The sequence below is a fragment of the Sturnus vulgaris genome, chromosome 2 (assembly GCF_052056855.1).
Source record: "Sturnus vulgaris isolate bStuVul1 chromosome 2, bStuVul1.hap1, whole genome shotgun sequence".
In the NCBI taxonomy this organism is placed as follows: Eukaryota; Metazoa; Chordata; class Aves; order Passeriformes; family Sturnidae; genus Sturnus; species Sturnus vulgaris.
Window position 1 is genome coordinate 33,915,977 of NC_142244.1, and position 17,061 is coordinate 33,933,037.

General features: G+C 42.4%; 1 protein-coding gene across 1 annotated transcript; it reads right to left on the reverse strand.

The window, feature by feature from the left end:
- Positions 1 to 1,114: 1,114 nt before the first annotated feature.
- Positions 1,115 to 13,193, reverse strand: LRRC32 (leucine rich repeat containing 32). Its single transcript, XM_014887344.2, has 3 exons — positions 12,645 to 13,193; positions 9,167 to 9,257; positions 1,115 to 4,721 (listed from the first exon to the last, which is right to left on the reverse strand). Exons 2-3 carry the CDS (start codon positions 9,251 to 9,253, stop codon positions 2,781 to 2,783), a joined length of 2,028 nt encoding a protein of 675 aa, XP_014742830.2. The 5' UTR covers positions 9,254 to 9,257; positions 12,645 to 13,193; the 3' UTR covers positions 1,115 to 2,780.
- Between the last annotated feature and the right edge of the window lie 3,868 nt (positions 13,194 to 17,061).

Here is a 17,061-nt window from a genome sequence, read left to right on the forward strand (position 1 = left end):
GCAAGAGCTGGGGCTGCCAGCTACAAACCCCCTATTTTGATGCATAATATAATGCAGGGCTCACGTTTCTCCCTGTTTTTCCTCTCTGCTATTTTATTAACGATTTTTTTTTTCTCCTTTTGCTCCTCATCCCATCCAGAATAATAGAATTGACTGGATCAGGGTCATGTCACTTCTTGGTTGATTGTACTTCTAACATAAAAATCCAAACAAGCCATGTTGCATTTTAGTCCTGAGGCTTATTCTTGAGAAAACTGGTTTTGCTCCTAGGGAAGTCAACGGAAATCTAATTAGTGCCAGATGTTTAGTAATAACAAGGACTTCCTTTTGGGAGAGCCAAACAAAAGCTGTGTGAAAACTATTAATCAATTGGGTTTGAGTCTGTCATCAGGTTATTAACTAATTCCAGCCATGCTAGTCAAGTTAATACTGGCTCTGAGAAGGAGATTGTCATGCTTGACACAAAAGCCATTAATTCAGTGTGGGCAGATTAATCTGTGTCTGGGCACACAGCTCAGAGTGCCTTCACACCAAGGGAAAAGCTCAGCAACTTCAGCATTGGACTTCCAACTAGTTCCTGGGATTGCTGCTTGTGCAATCTACTAGACTAGAGACTAAAGACTAGACTTTATTTCCCCACTTGAATAAAGGCTTGAGCTGATGCTTGGCTCAAGTGTGGGCTTTTGTAGATGTTAAATCAGGCCTCATTGCTGCTGAGGGTTTGTGCAAATTTGTAGAATGACAGTCACAGAACGGTTTGGGTTGGAAAGGATTCGCAAGACCATCCAGTTCCAACCCTGTTGCCATGGGGAGAGACACCTTCTGCTAGACCAGGTTGCTCAAAGCACCATCCAACCTGTCCATGGGCATTTCCAGGGATGGGTCATCCACAAGTTCTCTGGAAAACCTATTCCAAATTTTTGCCTACATCTTCAGTAGATCTTCTTGCTCTCCATTGGTTGCACTCAAAGATATGGAACAGCTGTCTCTTCTTCAGGACCAGAAGGTGAAGATCTAAGGTGGAGTCTGAACACCACAGGAAAAAGAGGAAGGCTTTTCTTTTCATCTGTGGAGCATTTCAAACTGGTGATTTAATATATTCACAACCCTGTGCTTTTTACAAAATTCAAATATGTTTTTTTATTATATAAAATTCCACAGTGAAATCTACCAGTCAGTTTCTCACATAGCTGCTTTAAAAATAGAATTATACACCTTTTTGTAGTGTGTTAATTTTTACATTCACTAGCTTGAAGAAACAGAAATGAAGCAGCAATTTGAGTTATTCACCTGGACAGGTTTTGATTTGACCTCTATTTCTGTATGCCTTACTGTACAGTTTGTGACATTAACAGAAGACCTGATATAGTTACTTTTGAAGCCATTGCACCCCATTAGCAGGTCAGGCTCCAACTGTTGGTGACCTTTTCTTCACTTTATAAAGGGTGAATTTTCTGTCGGGGTACAGAACAAAGTATATGTCAGTGTCAACTTTTAGCAATGCAGCATGTTAGCTGTGTTAGACTCATCACAGAATGAGGATCTACATAACTTTTCTTACAGCCCATCCTCTAGACTATAATCTATTTTTAGGGTGACACAGTGAACCTCTGATCTGAATAATGGCACAGGACTAGATTTCCTGTGTATCATCTCACAACGGTATCTTTTTGCAGTCTAACCTTTCATGACCTTTAAAAATAGATATATTATTCTTTTGTATTGGAATGCAGCTGTACGCTGTGAATTTCCTTACACTCTTCCTTAGAAATGTAAGTATTTCAGTCCAATTCTAGCTGGTTGAAATTCATTCTCCAAGATTTTTCTTTTGCAAAGTATTCACCCCAGAGATTAATTTCTTCACATTATACCCAGTTAAATATGTATTGCACATGAGAAGCAAATTTCTCCTCTTTTAGTTAAACTGTGGACCTGTGACCTTCTGAGCAGATCTGGATAACACATCAACAGTTGTTTCATGCTAGAGATTTCTTTTATATCCCTCATGGGTACTAAATGCCAGAACTAATCGACCTCATCTTCCTCTCATGTCTTGCCCCAATGACTGGAGCAGCAACCTAATAAATAAAATGAGATATCCAAAGAGGTTCCTACCATGGTTTCCATGGTCAGCTGTCTAAATGGTAGGCAGGAGCACAAGGGACACTACTTATAATTTCCATTTGGGTTTGTTTTGTTTTGTTTTTAGCTAAATTCTCATTGTTTTGGAACTCAAGGGGAATTTGCAACCAACTTCACTGAGTGAAAATTGTGTTTTGACTTACTCTGGCATATCTTTGTATGATTTCAGTTTAAGAAGGGTGAGGAGATAACCAGCTAGGTAAAAGCAAAGCTCAGACCAAATCGAAACATCTTGTGGGGGCACATAACTTTGAGAAAGAATTTACTAATTGGCTGAAGGCATCATCTGAGCTTAATGAAAAGTCTCAGGTCTCAAGACCTTAGAGGCCTTTTTCTTTTGAGCTGGTTTAAATTACACATCCCTCAAAAAAAACCAGCAGAACTTTACAGTGGCCTTCTAGCACTGTGTAATCTTTTGAGCAGATCTGCATGTGAATGAAGCAAGTGCAAAACAGAGCAAATTCCCCTTCCTTTTCCAGTCCCTGCAACCCAGACCACTATAGTGGGACAATTCAGGGGCACTTCAAAACCATCTTAAAATCCACAGTTAAAACTCAAAGATGAGAATTTTATCCTTCATTTCTACACAGTGCCAGGATAGCATCTGATTTCTTCAGTTTTCAAGGCATTTTGTGTTCCTATGCTTTAAACTGATGGCTAAAGTTTTTCCTTCGGAAGCAAAAAAATGAACCCACACCAATGATGATCACAGATAAAACTAATACAAATGTTAATATAATGAGGATGTTGATTTTCTTCAGATCCTCTTTTTCACAGTCTTCTGGTCTAATGTTTCCAATGTACATTTCTTCCCCATACCCGAAGCTCTGAATGTACTGGCACGTTAAGTGCTCCACGTTGGGGATATGGACATTTTTGTTCTGGATCATTGATGAAAGCCAGGTGTTTCCACAGCAGTTGAGTGGGTTCCCAGAGAGATACAAGTTTTTAAGTGAATTTTCTAATGCTAAAATATTGCTGTCCTGTAATGTACTGAACCTATTGTTCCTTAGGTCTAGAACTTCCAGTGGAGAGCCACTACCCCACTTAGGCAGCCAGTTCAGCTGATTTTCGGAGAGGTTTAAATGTTTAAGGTGACTGAAACAAGGCAAGTCAATATTTAAATCTATCAGGCTATTGCCATGTAAATGCAAGTATTCCAGAGACTTTTCCAGTCCTGCTAGTGCTTTAAGTTCTATTTTCAGTCCAGGGTTCATGGAGAGGTCCAAGACAAGCAGTGGAGTCTTGTAGAAGGTGTGTGCTGGTAGGACGTTCAGCATGTTGTCTGCTAGGTACAAGTACTGGAGAGCAGGAGAATTGACAAATGACACACAACCACATTCCTCCCCAGAAAGTCTTTGCTTAGCTAATCCTGAGTACATGTGGCAAAGGCTGATATTATTGCTCTGTAGGTTAAGAAATCTGAGGCTAGGAAGACTGGAAAAGATGTCAAATTGCAGGGTCTGTAGGTTGTTGTTTTGAATATGAAACTCCCTCAAATTTGGCAAAGCACCAGCATCGAGGAGAAGGTTCTGCAAAGCATTGTAGCTCAAGTCAAGCACAGTTAGGGAGATCAATGCACTGTCATAACTTACTGCAAATGCCTGAAGACAGTTTTTGCTGAGATTAAGGGTGTGAAGGGACAACATTGCCTCAAAGAACCCATCTGGAATGGATTTGATTTCATTATAACTTAAGTCTAAATATACAAGCTGGGATAAATAAAGAGAGCTCATATTTTTACTTCGCTTCTGATCAAGAAGATGAAAAGAAGCATCTAGCCATTCATTATCCATGTAGTCCATTTTATTATAAGGGGATTCAGCAGTGAGCTGGATTAAATTATTTGATAAATTCAGAGTTACCAGCTTATTTACCCAAGGGAAGACTGGGAAGTGAAGCAATTTGTTTTCACTAAGATCCAGAGATCTTAAGCTATATTCATCATTTGACTTTGTGATGCTGAAGGTCTCAATGCTATTCCTGCTAAGGTCAAGTATCTCCAGCTGCCTGAGGTTGAAATCAGAGATGCACGTAATTGAATTTGTGGAGAGATTGAGTTTAGAAAGGTTTGCTAGAGTCTCAAAAGCACCTTCTTCTATTTCCATGATGATATTTCTCTGAAGATCTAACTCCACAAGGCTGGGACATCCCTGAAACATCTTGTGTGATATCATTACAATACTGTTGTCTGCCAAGGAAAGATACCGCAGTCTTGGAGCTTGATTAATGAAATACTCAGCCATCCCATTGTAGAGATTGTTGTGGGATAAGTCCATTATTTCCACCTTGGGCAAAAGACCAATCCCCTCTGTCCCATTCTGAGCCAGCCCATGTAAATGATTATTGGCTAAATTTATTTCCAGCAAACTCGTCAAGTGTGCAAACACTCCAGACGTGATGAAGCTTATCTGGTTGAAGCTTAAATCCAGATACTGGAGGGAAGTGTAAAATGATAATGGTGTTTCAGGGACGCTCTGAATCAGATTTCCAGACAGATCTATTTTGTTTACATTCAGATGGAGTTCGTGAGGGATTTGGTGGAGGTCTTTGTTGTGGCAAAATGCCTGTGAGTTTGCCTGCCAGAAAAAGAGAGAAAAGGGGTTGTCACGTGACAGATTTAAGACATTTTTTGCATTATATATATCAGGAAAATAACATTCAAGATCCAGGCAGAACCTCCTCCTGAAACATTGATCTTACCACTTTATCTGAGCAGTCAGACAGAAAGAACAACAATCCTAACACCTCTCTGCACCTAACAGCACTCTTTTCATTTTAAAGGCATCTCTGACTTAAACAGTTGATCTGTGTTTTATCTGTGTGTGATACCTACTGAATGCTCTCCTTTTTGTACCTTTCTCCTGGAGTCTTTTTAATAGTCCCAAGTGAAGGACTTTACCCTTCTTACATTGCAATCAAGCACCATTTCTTCATTTTTCTTCTGATGGTTAATTTTCTCACTTTCATCTCTGCATTAGATTTTTTGAACTCAACTTGCAAGAGTAAGCAGTACTTGAAAAAGCTTCACTCTGTTGGCAGTGAGTCCCAAAGCAAGGAGCTGGAAAAACATATAAGGATCCTACATCACAAAACCTCTCTCCCTCATAGTCACACCCTCAGATATTCAATCATGTTTTCCTTTAGCTATGGCTTAATTTAGTAATGCTCCTTTAGCCACAATGAGTTATTCAACAACTGCAATATTTCTGATGTAAATCTCAAAACTCTTCCTGCTTTTACTACCCATGTTTACCCTTTTGCTAAGGTAACAGTCCCCTTCTTCTTGCATGAAGAGAGAGCCTTGTGAAACAGCTCTGACAAAACACACATGACACATCATGGAAAAGACAAATTCTGTAAAGCCAGCACTTAAGAGAGAAAAAAACTGTGAGGTGCAGTGAGGGTCATACATTTTCAGGCCAATTCTCAGCAGCAGATAGAAAAATAAAACAAATGTAAGAATCAAATCCATCTTCCAGAAGCAAAGCTTTTTTAATTGCAGCTAGGACTGAGATTATGTCCAGGCCAAATTTGGAGTGTGTGTTCATAAGGAAGATTGGGAACATGAACAAGAGCATCCTTGCATAAATATCAAGCTGTAATTTGTTAATAAGGAGAACATACAGGAGTGTGAGGAAGTGGAATGTGAAAGACTTAGGCAGCATTTAATTTACTGGAGAAAAGTTCTTGTCATTAATATATTTGTGTGTTTGGGCCATACAATGAAAGATCAGAAAGGAAAGAAATAAGGAAAAAATCGAATATTAATTTTTGTGTAGAAGCAGGTTCCCTATTCCATGACACAAAGTTTTTCAGATATTAAAGAAATATTAAAAGTAAAAAATATTAAAACCCATCTATTTTATGTGAACTTTGAGGTGACTGAAGTGGCACGTCTGCTTTGGAGAATTGTGGCACTAGTCAGTCTTTTGTGAATCTCTTTTGCATAATCTAAATTTTGGAAACCACGCAAAAATGTGTCAGAGAAGTACAAGTGCTCATCCAAACTCTAGATATAGTCAGACTGCCCCACATAAATGTATTATTCCTATAATACATCTTTCCCAAAAATCCCAAGTAAATTGACTACAAAAACCTGAATCCCCTTTTTTTCCCCATTCCAATTCACTTAAATCTCCCCCAACTAAAAATATGATAGAGAAAGATGGAAATTTTCTGGCTCCTCCCTGACATTATTTCTTCCCTGCAAAGCCATAGTAGAATTGCTCATTTTGAGCTAAAATATGCCTAGAGTTGGGCTTAGCTCCAAGGCATGAGAAGGAAGCCTTTTTTATTTGGTTTGTGTAAGAGGCAGAAGCCAGGAGGATAAAAAAATATCCAGAGTGAAAAAGTAGCAGGTACTTTGCAGCCTAAGGCAGATGCCAGGTTTCTTCAGACACTTTGAGCCAAATCTAAACAAGTGTAGAGTCCCCTTCACTCCTTCTGGGAGAAAGTATCTTAGGAAAGTTCCAACCCAACTCCAGTCAATGCCAGCCAGCTGGTTTTCACTGCTCAGTGGGTGAGAGGTCAGCCCCAGATCACCATGTATCTTGGAGGACTTGGCCTTTAATCTGCATCTATGGAACTGTCCCAGGGATAAAAGGGGCAGATAAAATCTATACTTCCCCCTGTCTGCCATTTGCTCCTATAATAGCTCCCCTCCCATATTTCTTTTAAAACCATCTTTCCTTTTCACTATTTTGATCCTCACCATATTTCTTATTTTCTGCACCTTCTTTAACCCCCTGAGGCTCAAACTGCATGAATTTCAACCTTATCAGGAATAAGAAGAATAGATAAAGCACGTCTCAGTAGGATGGAGCATCTCTTGAGTATATCTCCTCTCCTCCCACCTCTTAGCCCAATGAGTTGGCAGCCTGAGACTGGAAAAGATTGTTTTGCCACTCCCATGTTCTGATTTCATCTTTTTTGCCAGTGCTGCCTTCAGCTTATTTCAAACCCATTGTCAAGAAGTCCTGCAGGGTGAGGAGCATTTGGTCCCCTCAGTATCTGGTCCCATTCATTTGCTGGCAAAAAAAATGATCCAACATCTCAAAAGCTGAGCATCATTTGGTTCTTGTTTCAGTTCTTTACTGCTCAGCACTGGCAGGAAGTTGTCATTCATGTTTGTAAGAGCCCTACAAAAAAAAGCAGCAGGATCCAAGCCTCCACTCGTATTCTCCTTTGTCAACCCATGAACATTTGAACTAAAGAATCTGGGCTGCAGCCACTTGGCACTGACCTGCACCTGTGTGGTGCATTCCTAGAAGATTCCTAGAAGAGCTGCCCAGTCTCAGCTACAGAATCAAACCTCAACAGTTTGCTCAGGTACCCCAAATCAGCTGACCTGTGATAACAGGTCCTTGGAAGGCAACATGAGTTAGGAAGAACCTCCTGACATTTAAGCTGTGCCTTACTGTCTTGCAAACAAGTAGATATGCCACAACTTGTATAATCAGTGCAACAGTGTCAAAGGTCTGGTAGGGATTGCTTACTTCCTAAAACCTCTTCTCGGGTTCTTGTTCAATGACAGGAGCACTAGTGGTGAGTCAGAGATGGGCACAAGTTTCTGACTCATGCCTCTTCCAGGAGATTTGGGATGAAAGTATTAACTTCTGAGCCCTTGCTGTTCTAAAGGTGTCGCCTTTAGAACACCAGTAAGGGAAAGTACCATGTGAAACAGTGAGATTGTGATGAAAAATAGTAATGCAGGACTTCAATGAACCCAGCAGCTAATCCAGTAGCTCTTTCTTTAAATGATGTTTGGATTTACGCACGCCTTTCATTGGAGCAAACATCCAGTGGAGGAACATGATCAGCATCGACATCTGCAATGCTGAGCTGTTTGTTTATTTGAGATGAGCATCCCAGCATTGGCTGCAGCTTTCTGTCAGAGCTAAATTTATCTCAGTTAACTGCTTAGAGCATTGGGTCATCGGCTTGATGAAACCAGTTTACGGTGGAGTGGTGGAAACCAGCCCGTGTTTACTTCTCAGCAGTCAGTTGGGTCTGTGACCCATCCAAAAACTAGGATGGGACAAATCTCCTTGGATTATTGTGTGTCTTGCCCAGCCTTCACTTCACTGTGCTACACAGGACCCAAGCTTCATCAGTCTTCCCTCTCCAGCCAATGAACTGAGCTACTCAGTTGCCTTCCCAAGATCATTCTATATAAACTAGGTTTAAATTTCTTTGGAATTCAGGAAGTGCAGCAACACAGCAGGTGGGTAGGAATGCAATGAGTCCCATAAGGGAGTTGTGTACAGCTAGTAGATAGGGTTTTTTTCCTATTTTGGAAATTCTTGAAGATCTGTGCTAAGAAGTTTCGATTTTCAGGGGGAAAAAAGGTATTTTTAAAAGCCTGTTACAGTCAGAAACACTTTGATGTGGAAGGGAGAAAGTTCAGGTCTAAATAACATTTATAATATTGTACCAGGTGCTTGCAAAAATCCAAGGACAAAATTTTTTATTAGAGCAAGAGGCTTTGTCACTTCTTTTTCCTCCAGCAGAAGTCAGGTGCAACTTCCCTGGCAGCAATGCTGTGTCAGGGCAGAGGAGGTCAGTCTCCCTGCTATTACAAAAAGGCTGGTATAGATATAGTTCACAGAAAATTCTTTATTTAAAACACAAAGAACTTAGGCCTGATAGAAAGGAGTTGATTTTAGGTCTAAGTCTTTTCTCTGTCTCAGACCCAGAACCCCTCTATGGTCTTAGGGAAATCAGGTCAAATTTCTTTGAACCAGCTCCCCTCTGGAAAAAAGTCCCTGAGATAATGACCCTTCTTCCCACCTCACTCCTCCTCCACCCCTCTTATGTGCTGTCACTACAGAAAGGACATAGCCTGAGAAGTGCCCACTACCCCATCCCCTAAGCCTGCAAATCACACTTCTGCCTCCACAGAAAGTCTGGTCCTGGGGGATTCCCCTTTTCAGAGACTTTGGCTCTTTGCACAATGCCTGTAACAAGGGTGTCCCAGCCTCACTGCAGATCCCAAGGGGCCTGAGTAGGAATCCCTCCTTACCATTTCACAGGATGTCCCCTCTATGGGATGATAGTTAGAGGTCCCTGTGTTCACCACTGCCAGCAAGAAGATGATGTTCAGTTTCATGGTTCTGAAGGTAAAAGCAATTATGGTTAGATTTCAAACGGAACACAGAGGTCGATACATGTGAAAGCTGACACCTGATTGTCACCTAATATGGAGATGGACATAAGCAGTGCAATAAATTAACCTGTCTCTGAGCCTACTATGCCTATGACCTACCTGTGTAGCTTTGCATTCCTTTGAGCCTGGTGGAAAAAGGAAGATGCAAGGCATTTAATGTGTTTGTGTAGTTCCAGATGCTGCCTATATGATATCCAGACCACCCAATGAAGTCCAGATGCTCACGCTGGGCATCACGTGGAAAGAGCTCTCAAATGGAAATTATTTCTGTTTAGATCCAGCAAATTAAGCTGAGGCTATAAGCCACAACTGGACACCACCCTGACAGACGTTCTTCTGTCATGCAGAAGATGATTTCAGATGGCTTGTGAGTTCGAGTTTGTATTTATTACTTTGTGCTGCCCTCTAGGGCTGAAGCAGTTGTCTAATTGCTGATTTCCTCCCTTCTCTCTGCTAACTAAGTACTGCTGCTGGAAAGCCCACCTTTACACAGTTTTTCCCATTGCTTTCTCTCAGAGCCACAAGCCTGAACTGTTGCAATGCAATTTTCCCATGGTTGCAATAATATGCCGAAGATCTGGACTTTTAACACCTCATTGCTTTGCAATGCACTCTGGAATGAGAGGCATAAATCACGGAATCACAGAATCACAGACTGGCTTGGGTTGGAAGGGACCTTAAAGATCCTCTGGCTCCAACCCCTCTGCTGTGGTTAGGGACACCTTCCTGCAGACCAAGTTGCTGGTCTAGCTGTGAAAATGCTATGAAAAGACAACAGGGGAGGGTATGATTAGGTGCAATGGATAGAAAAATTCACTAAAATACATGTTAAGCTCTCAAGAGAACAGTCCATCAGCGAGATTGTCACAACCCCAGACAGGCTCCCCTTGACTGGGCTCTTGTCAGACTGGTTTTGACCATCTTCCCAAAAACACGTAGTGTCTTGAGCTTCCCTTGTCTGGAGCTGGCTGCAGTGCTGATTTTGGCATGCTTCCTGGACTCAAACTCTCTATCTGCAGCCTCCTTGGGGTGAGCAGGGGACTTATGTTGAAGCTGGGGACTTCTGTGGTGTCCAGAGGTTTAAATTCCTTTCAGATACTCTGCGTTTAGAGTTTGCCTTGTCAGCAGTGTGCAATAGCACTTGCAATGCTCAGACACTTTTCCAAGATAAACCTCAAACATTTGGGGCCTCCATGAGAAAAAAATAGATATTTTAAAAAATAGGATATTTTGATTTAATTTAGAGATGGACTACTAATATCATGCCTGTAATGAAGAGCAACAAGTGACCAGGATGACTGCAGCTTCGCATTTTCTACACATGGATGTTCCGAGCACTTTGGGAAGTTTGTATTTGCAGGGATAAAAATAGCAGAGATTTTGTTGGTTGTGCTTTTTAAAAACCCAGTTCAGCTCCTCAAGCTGTTTTACCAAGTGACCAAACAGTTGTGCCAGGTGAACTGTGAAGAAGAGCCTGGGCAGAAACAAATGCCAAACCAGGAGGGAAGGGCATGCACTGATTCTGCTGCTCTGGACTTTGCTTCATTAAAATCACAGCAAAGTCAAGTCTGCATACCAAAATGAGGACTCCTACATCTCCTCTAACCTCAACATGGTTTTTCTTCTGTCTTTTGAAGATATTGCCTTCCTTGTTTCTCACTCTGTCCTCTCTCTACTTGCACCTGCATCGGGTGTTTAGCCAACAGAATTTCCCCACCAGAAATCAACATTTTCAATTGATTGAATACATGGGGTTTAGCCAGATTCCCTATTTTAGTCACCTTTTTTTCCCCCCTACTCCTCTCTCTCTACAGGAAGGAAAAAGAAAATAAAATGACAATAGCATGAAATTCACTGGGCTGGAGACTTGCTGAGAGAAGGGGCTGGGTGAAGGGACAGTAGGAGATGGGAAAATGAAAACACTTATATCAGCAGAAAATGATTTGCAGATTAAACTCTCTGACCATGAAAACAAACTATCTCCCTGGAAAACACAGTTCCCAGGAAAACTCAAATTCAGGAACTAAAACATAATAATTTCTCATATTATTTTAGTGCAGCAAAAAGAGAAAAAAACAGGCTTTTAATTCAGCAATTTATTTACATTGATAGTGGAATCAGCATCTGGGAAAAGATCTATTCAACTTATGTGATCCAACAGGAGGAAAAATGAGGTAAGGATAGTTATTTCTAATAGATCTGATTTCATGATCGTGATAACCCCTTGAATCCATCTATCACTATATTAGTAAAAAGCAAAGCAGTGATACAATCACCGACATGAAAATACCTGCTTTAAAAAGAGATTACTTGCTGTGAATTTCTATCACTGAAAATTAAAGGATTTCAGCACTTTAGAGTAACAAGTTGATTTTAAAGTTGAAATGATTGCATCTTAGTAAAAAAAAAGCAACAAACCACAAACAAATGTCTACTGTTGTGGAAAACCTAACTTTTGACTCTATTTAAGGAAACATATTTGCACTTTTATAAAAAATATACTTTTATCAAAATACAACAGGCTTTATAAATTTACCTGTGACTTTTATATAAATAAGGATTTTCTAAAACTTTATCAGTTCCAAATGCTGTCAAAGCATTAATTCCTGTGGTAGCAATCCAGATGCAGCAAAACCCTCTCAGTAAGTCATTGTTCACCCAAGGTGACATTCAAGCTGCCAGGATCTTAGGAGTAGCACAGTAATGCTGCCATCTCACACCTCGTGCTCCAGCAGGGAGAGCTCAATGACAGTGCCGATGGTAAGGAGAGCAGAGGAGCCAAACAGCCTTTTTGCCCATTTTACCCGGGGGCTGTGTGATTTGCCCAAGGCTGTGTCAAGACTCAGTGTCGGGGAGCTGGCTGAGTGGCATTTAATCAGTGTACAAGGCTGATCTCTGCAGCGCTCCTGGTTCAGAGCGCTACAATGCAGCAATTCCACGAACAGACTAAAGTCCTGTAAAGAAAGAAAAAAATACCCAGACACGTCCCCATCTTTCACTACTGTAAACGCAGAGAACAATAACAAACCTGGCGTGTGACAGCTGCATTGTTGTGAACTAATCGGTGCCTCCTTAACATGAGGGATCTGACTCGCTGCAGCGCAAGCCCCCGATGGGTTAAATACACAGCTGGGTGGATAGAGCCATTTACACATTGTGTTTAGCCAGTTCCTCAGCCTATCCATAAACACGGTATATTTTATTTATACAGTATCTTCCTCCTCCCTGTTACTTTTAAAGGCTGTAGCTCTAAGTCTCCAGAGCCCCCATTTCTCCTGCAGTCAAAAGCTCAACTTTCCAGCATGCTCCCAGGTCCGCAAGCATCTCCACATACCTGCTCTGTGGCTGGAGGAGAAGGAGGAGCAGGATTCACCTCTGCTTGCAGCCTTCTGTCTCACGGACTCTCCCAGCAGCTTTTCCAGGGCAAGTCGAGGAAGAGTTTCCTTAGGGAAGTCGTACCTCTATTGCATGCCAGCTGACTAAAACTCTGTGAGCTCCGAGAGAAGTTTGAAGTCACAGGGAAAAAATACTCCCCATAGACTGGTCTGTGAATTCATTCCTTTGCAGTCACGATCTCTTATGTATTCCCAGGCTCCCACAAGCATGTGAATACATACCTCCGTAATTGTTTTAAAATGTGTGTGTCCTCTGCGCTTCTCTTTATTTTCCATTTCGCTCATTCAGTCTTGGCTTATTTCCTGCAGTTTCTCAGCTGGTAATTACGCTCCTCTCATATTGACACATGAAACAGTCTGTAAATTCCACAAAAAGATCCCCTCTGCAGGCTTTGCAGACACGTGCTTGTTTCTGAAGTCATCCCTGCCTGTCCCACAGCTGTCAGCTTGCAGATTCCCAGGGCATGGAGTGAATCAGGGAAGCTGAGCCAGCTACAAACCCAAAACTCCAAGTCCGTGCAGAATGGGCGGCATAGGAAATTGGTATATGGGAGGGAAGTAGGGACAACACTTACGTTTGGTTTCCCAACAACTCAGTTGTGTCTCTGTGGCACAGCAGTGGGATGGCCAAACACATCCTTGGGGGAAAGCATAAATTCAATTTAATGCTTGAATGGGAAATAATGTAAATGCCTTCCAGAAAGGGCAGTGGGATGGATTTTTCTTTCTTTTCCTTGGATGTGAAGCTCTCTTTTATTTCAGAAGCAATGAAGTTGTGTAAACCAGTGGGGTACCTGAGCATTGCCTGTGTTGTCTTTTTCTGCTTAGATGTGCCCTGGTACCAGGGATGCATTGGCATCTGCATGATAATTTGCAGCAGTGCAAACCTCTGAGAGAGTTTGGCCAGCTCCACAGTGGGTGTCTCAGGACCAAACTGAGTGTTGGGCTCACCAGCCAGGGCACAGCCCTGCCTGGGCCACCCCACCAGGGAGTTCCCACAAGCATCAGAGACCAAAGCAAGCATCCCAGGGATCACTGCAAATCTTCTTCCCTGGATGCATGAAGAGTATCTCAATTGAGTGACTTTCTGCTTGGAGGAGAGTTTTGCCTTCAGCATTGTGTGTTTTCCCCTCTTTGCACTGACATCTGCCATTATGGACAAAGATTTTGGATGGGCCAAAAAAAAGAAAGGCGACTACTGGCTCCCTTCTACTGGGCAGCATAAATTCTGTCCAACCTTCCTGGATGTGTTTATTAAAATCAGATAAAACCCCTGTCCTTTAATAGCTTTGTAGATTCTGCTAAGCATGTGCCAGCTCCTCTGCCACAGGTTACTGTTCATTCTCTTTAGCACGCCAGCTCCTGACAAGGTAACTTCAGATCTGCACCGTACTGGGAGATTCAAAATGAGAATGTCTACAGATATGAAAGATGTGGTGTGTCAAATGTTGCAGAGTACATTTTGCGTGTGTTACTGCAATAAGAAAGTAACAAGGATAATCAATTTAAAAGTAATGTGTACGCTATGGCAAAGAAGAAAGCAATAGTGATACATGTTCTTAATTATATCATGCATGATAATGAACGTGTATAGCTGTATTATACATATTTTTTAAAGGCCAAATGATTTAACAATTAGTAGGGGAACTGTTTCTCATTGACTTGTCCTAGCAACAGAAGTGGATCTGGAGGAGTTTGCTTGTGTACAGCAGCTCCAAATCCTTTATTGAGGACCTCAGAATAGCACTTCTATGGGACATAGGTGGTCCAAAAAATACAGCACAGTATCAAGGAGTGAGCATGTGGTCTGAAAGCCCCCACAACCCTGTGCTGTGCCTAAAGTAGGAGCCCCTGTGGCTCTATCTTGTGGCGCCGTGCCTCATGACAATGGCAGTGCTATTTGGTTTGGCATCAGCTTGACACTGATGTGTCCATGTCCATCTCCCACTGAAGCTGTGCCTCCCCTCATGGTCCATGCTCTTATGTGGCTGGGACTGACAGAGAGAGATCATCAAGGAGATATTGTCTCCCCTCCTGTAATCAGACCAGGGCAACTTGCTGGCCAGCTCCATGTCACAGCAGCCAAGCCTGGAGGATGGCTGCATTCGTGCTGCTCAGAGATATGGGGCCAGTTGTATTATCCAGGTGGTTAAAGGTATTATCCATGGCTAGCTAAAGGAAAATGGCCTGTCACAGAAAAGATAGGAAGTCTCCTAACAATGAGTTTCAGACTTATATGGAAGCAGAAGAAATCATTCACCCAGATGCTGCTGTTGTTAGATGTCTATCTCTGGTGTGTGGGCTGCAGAAACTTGGGTCAACCAATGGTTGTTACCCTATGACACCAGAGTGCTGATCCTTCTTCAGTTACATCTCTCCCAGTACAGGGATCTCTCCCAGGGAGTGATCCCTGGCTGGATCCATGCAGACCCTTCCCTTCTCTAGAGCAAGCTGACTATTCCCAGTGTGTAGAACTCAGATATGTCTCTAGATGGTTCCCCTACAGCCCTGAATTTGTTGTTTCACTGCTAGCTTTCTTTCAGAATACCTTGAATATTGTGGGGACAGCATCCAAATCTGCTGTTGGAATAGTGTGGGAGGACTGTGTGGAGCAGAAGCAACCAAACCTGATGCAGGCCCTGAAGGAAGCCACAGAACTACAGCCAGCTTGGAGGGACCAAGCTGGTTTTGTGGGAAAGGGTGCCCTTGGGAGAGCTAACCCTCAGTGGGATTGACTCTGGGGAGCTGGCTTATCTGAGAGCATCGATGCACCCAAGCATGTCCCATGAAGGAACCTGAGGATACCAGGAGGGACACCACACCCTGAAAACTTGTAGGATCTTGCCACCAAAACTGCTTACAAGCACCAGTCCTGAGATAATCTCTGCTGCTATCTGCCATGCACAAATCCTACACGCCTCCATACTAAGGCAGCAGGATGTGGCAAACCCCACCTGGAAAAAAAAAAAAGCCACAGGTCAGTTCTGGTGGCACAAAGTCAACCCTGGGCTCTCTCCTTCCTTTCTAGCTGTCACAGGATTCCCACTCTTCCATGGGAGAGGGGAACAGGCTTGGTTAGTGGGGCTGGCGTGGAGACAAGCAACAGTGTATGAAGAGAAAGAAAAATTTCCGGCTACCGAGATGCTCCAAGACATCACTGCCAGTAAAAGCATATTTATCTTGAGTTGACGTTAGCCCAGTTGCTTTTTTAGAAATTGCACTAAAAAAAATAAAACTCCCCCAACAAAACAGTCAGGAAGAGAACTGGCTGGTTTTAATAACTTGCAAAAGATTAGAAGCTGACCATGTGCTCACCTCACTATTAAAATAAGTCATATCTTGTCAACAAGGTGCCCATCTTCAATTATAAATTATATTTTCCCAGCCTAAACAAAGTTTGATATTTATGCTCCATTTCCTCTAGGTCTGATTATAGCCTCTTGTTTTTTAAAAAAATGCATGAAGAACAAGTGTTCCAAGAACTTTGCTCTAGCCACTCTTCTATTTCTGCTGCTGTTGTTGAGGGAAGTTTGTTGCTGGGATGATGCTTCACACACTGCTGCTGACACAGGTGGTGAGCTGAATAGTGAAGTTGTCCTGGTCACCAGGTCAGCTGTGTTTCCTTTCCCATCTCAGCACTCATCACATCTCAGGATCTGTGGCTCTGCAGATCTCAGGAACTGTGATTTTAGCTGAACTCAAATAGGACGTTGCTCTTGGCATTTCCCCAGACTAGATTTGTGTCTTTGCTACCAATCATAGCCTTCCTCGGGTGCACATGACAGGTTAAAAATGCATTTCCAGTTGCCATGGGACACTCCACACTTACCAAACCAGATGTGGCCAGCTGTGAAGGAGTTAGCTGCAACCATGTCACAATGCAGTGATTTGAAGGATGGACAAAGTCCTGACTCATCTGATTACTCTTGGATGCCAGGTCCTCAAACACTGCTTGAAGCCTAGGCAGACAGTGCCAGAAAATTGAGAAAGAGAGCAAAATGCACATAACGGTGCAAAAAGATATCCCTGAGAGATATTGTATATCACTTGGAGTGGCAGATGTGGTGGAGACTCCCAGCACAAGCAGGTATCACCACAGGATATAGATGGGGTGACTTTGGTGATAAGGGTCTTCTGCAGAGTCTTCTGAGAGAAGATAACACAAATAATTTGGGGAGAAAACAATGCCTGATGGGGAGAGCTGCTGGGGCTTATGGCAGTGAGGCAGTAAGAGAAAAAAGAGAGGGAAACCACGTGGGAAAAATCTCCCAGACAAGTAAACTGATATGACAGGAACTACAGAGAGTCTAATAAATTTTTTTTTTGGGGGGGGGGGGGTGGTGGAGGGCGGTTTGA

Bases quoted from the DNA above. Each gene is read 5' to 3' on its own strand.
- LRRC32 (XM_014887344.2), bottom strand. From the start codon at position 9,253: ATGAAACTGAACATCATCTTCTTGCTGGCAGTGGTGAACACAGGGACC. The intron at 4,722-9,166 runs GTAAGGAGGGAT...TTTTTCTGGCAG, and splicing joins AGGGGACATCCTGTGAAATG to GCAAACTCACAGGCATTTTG.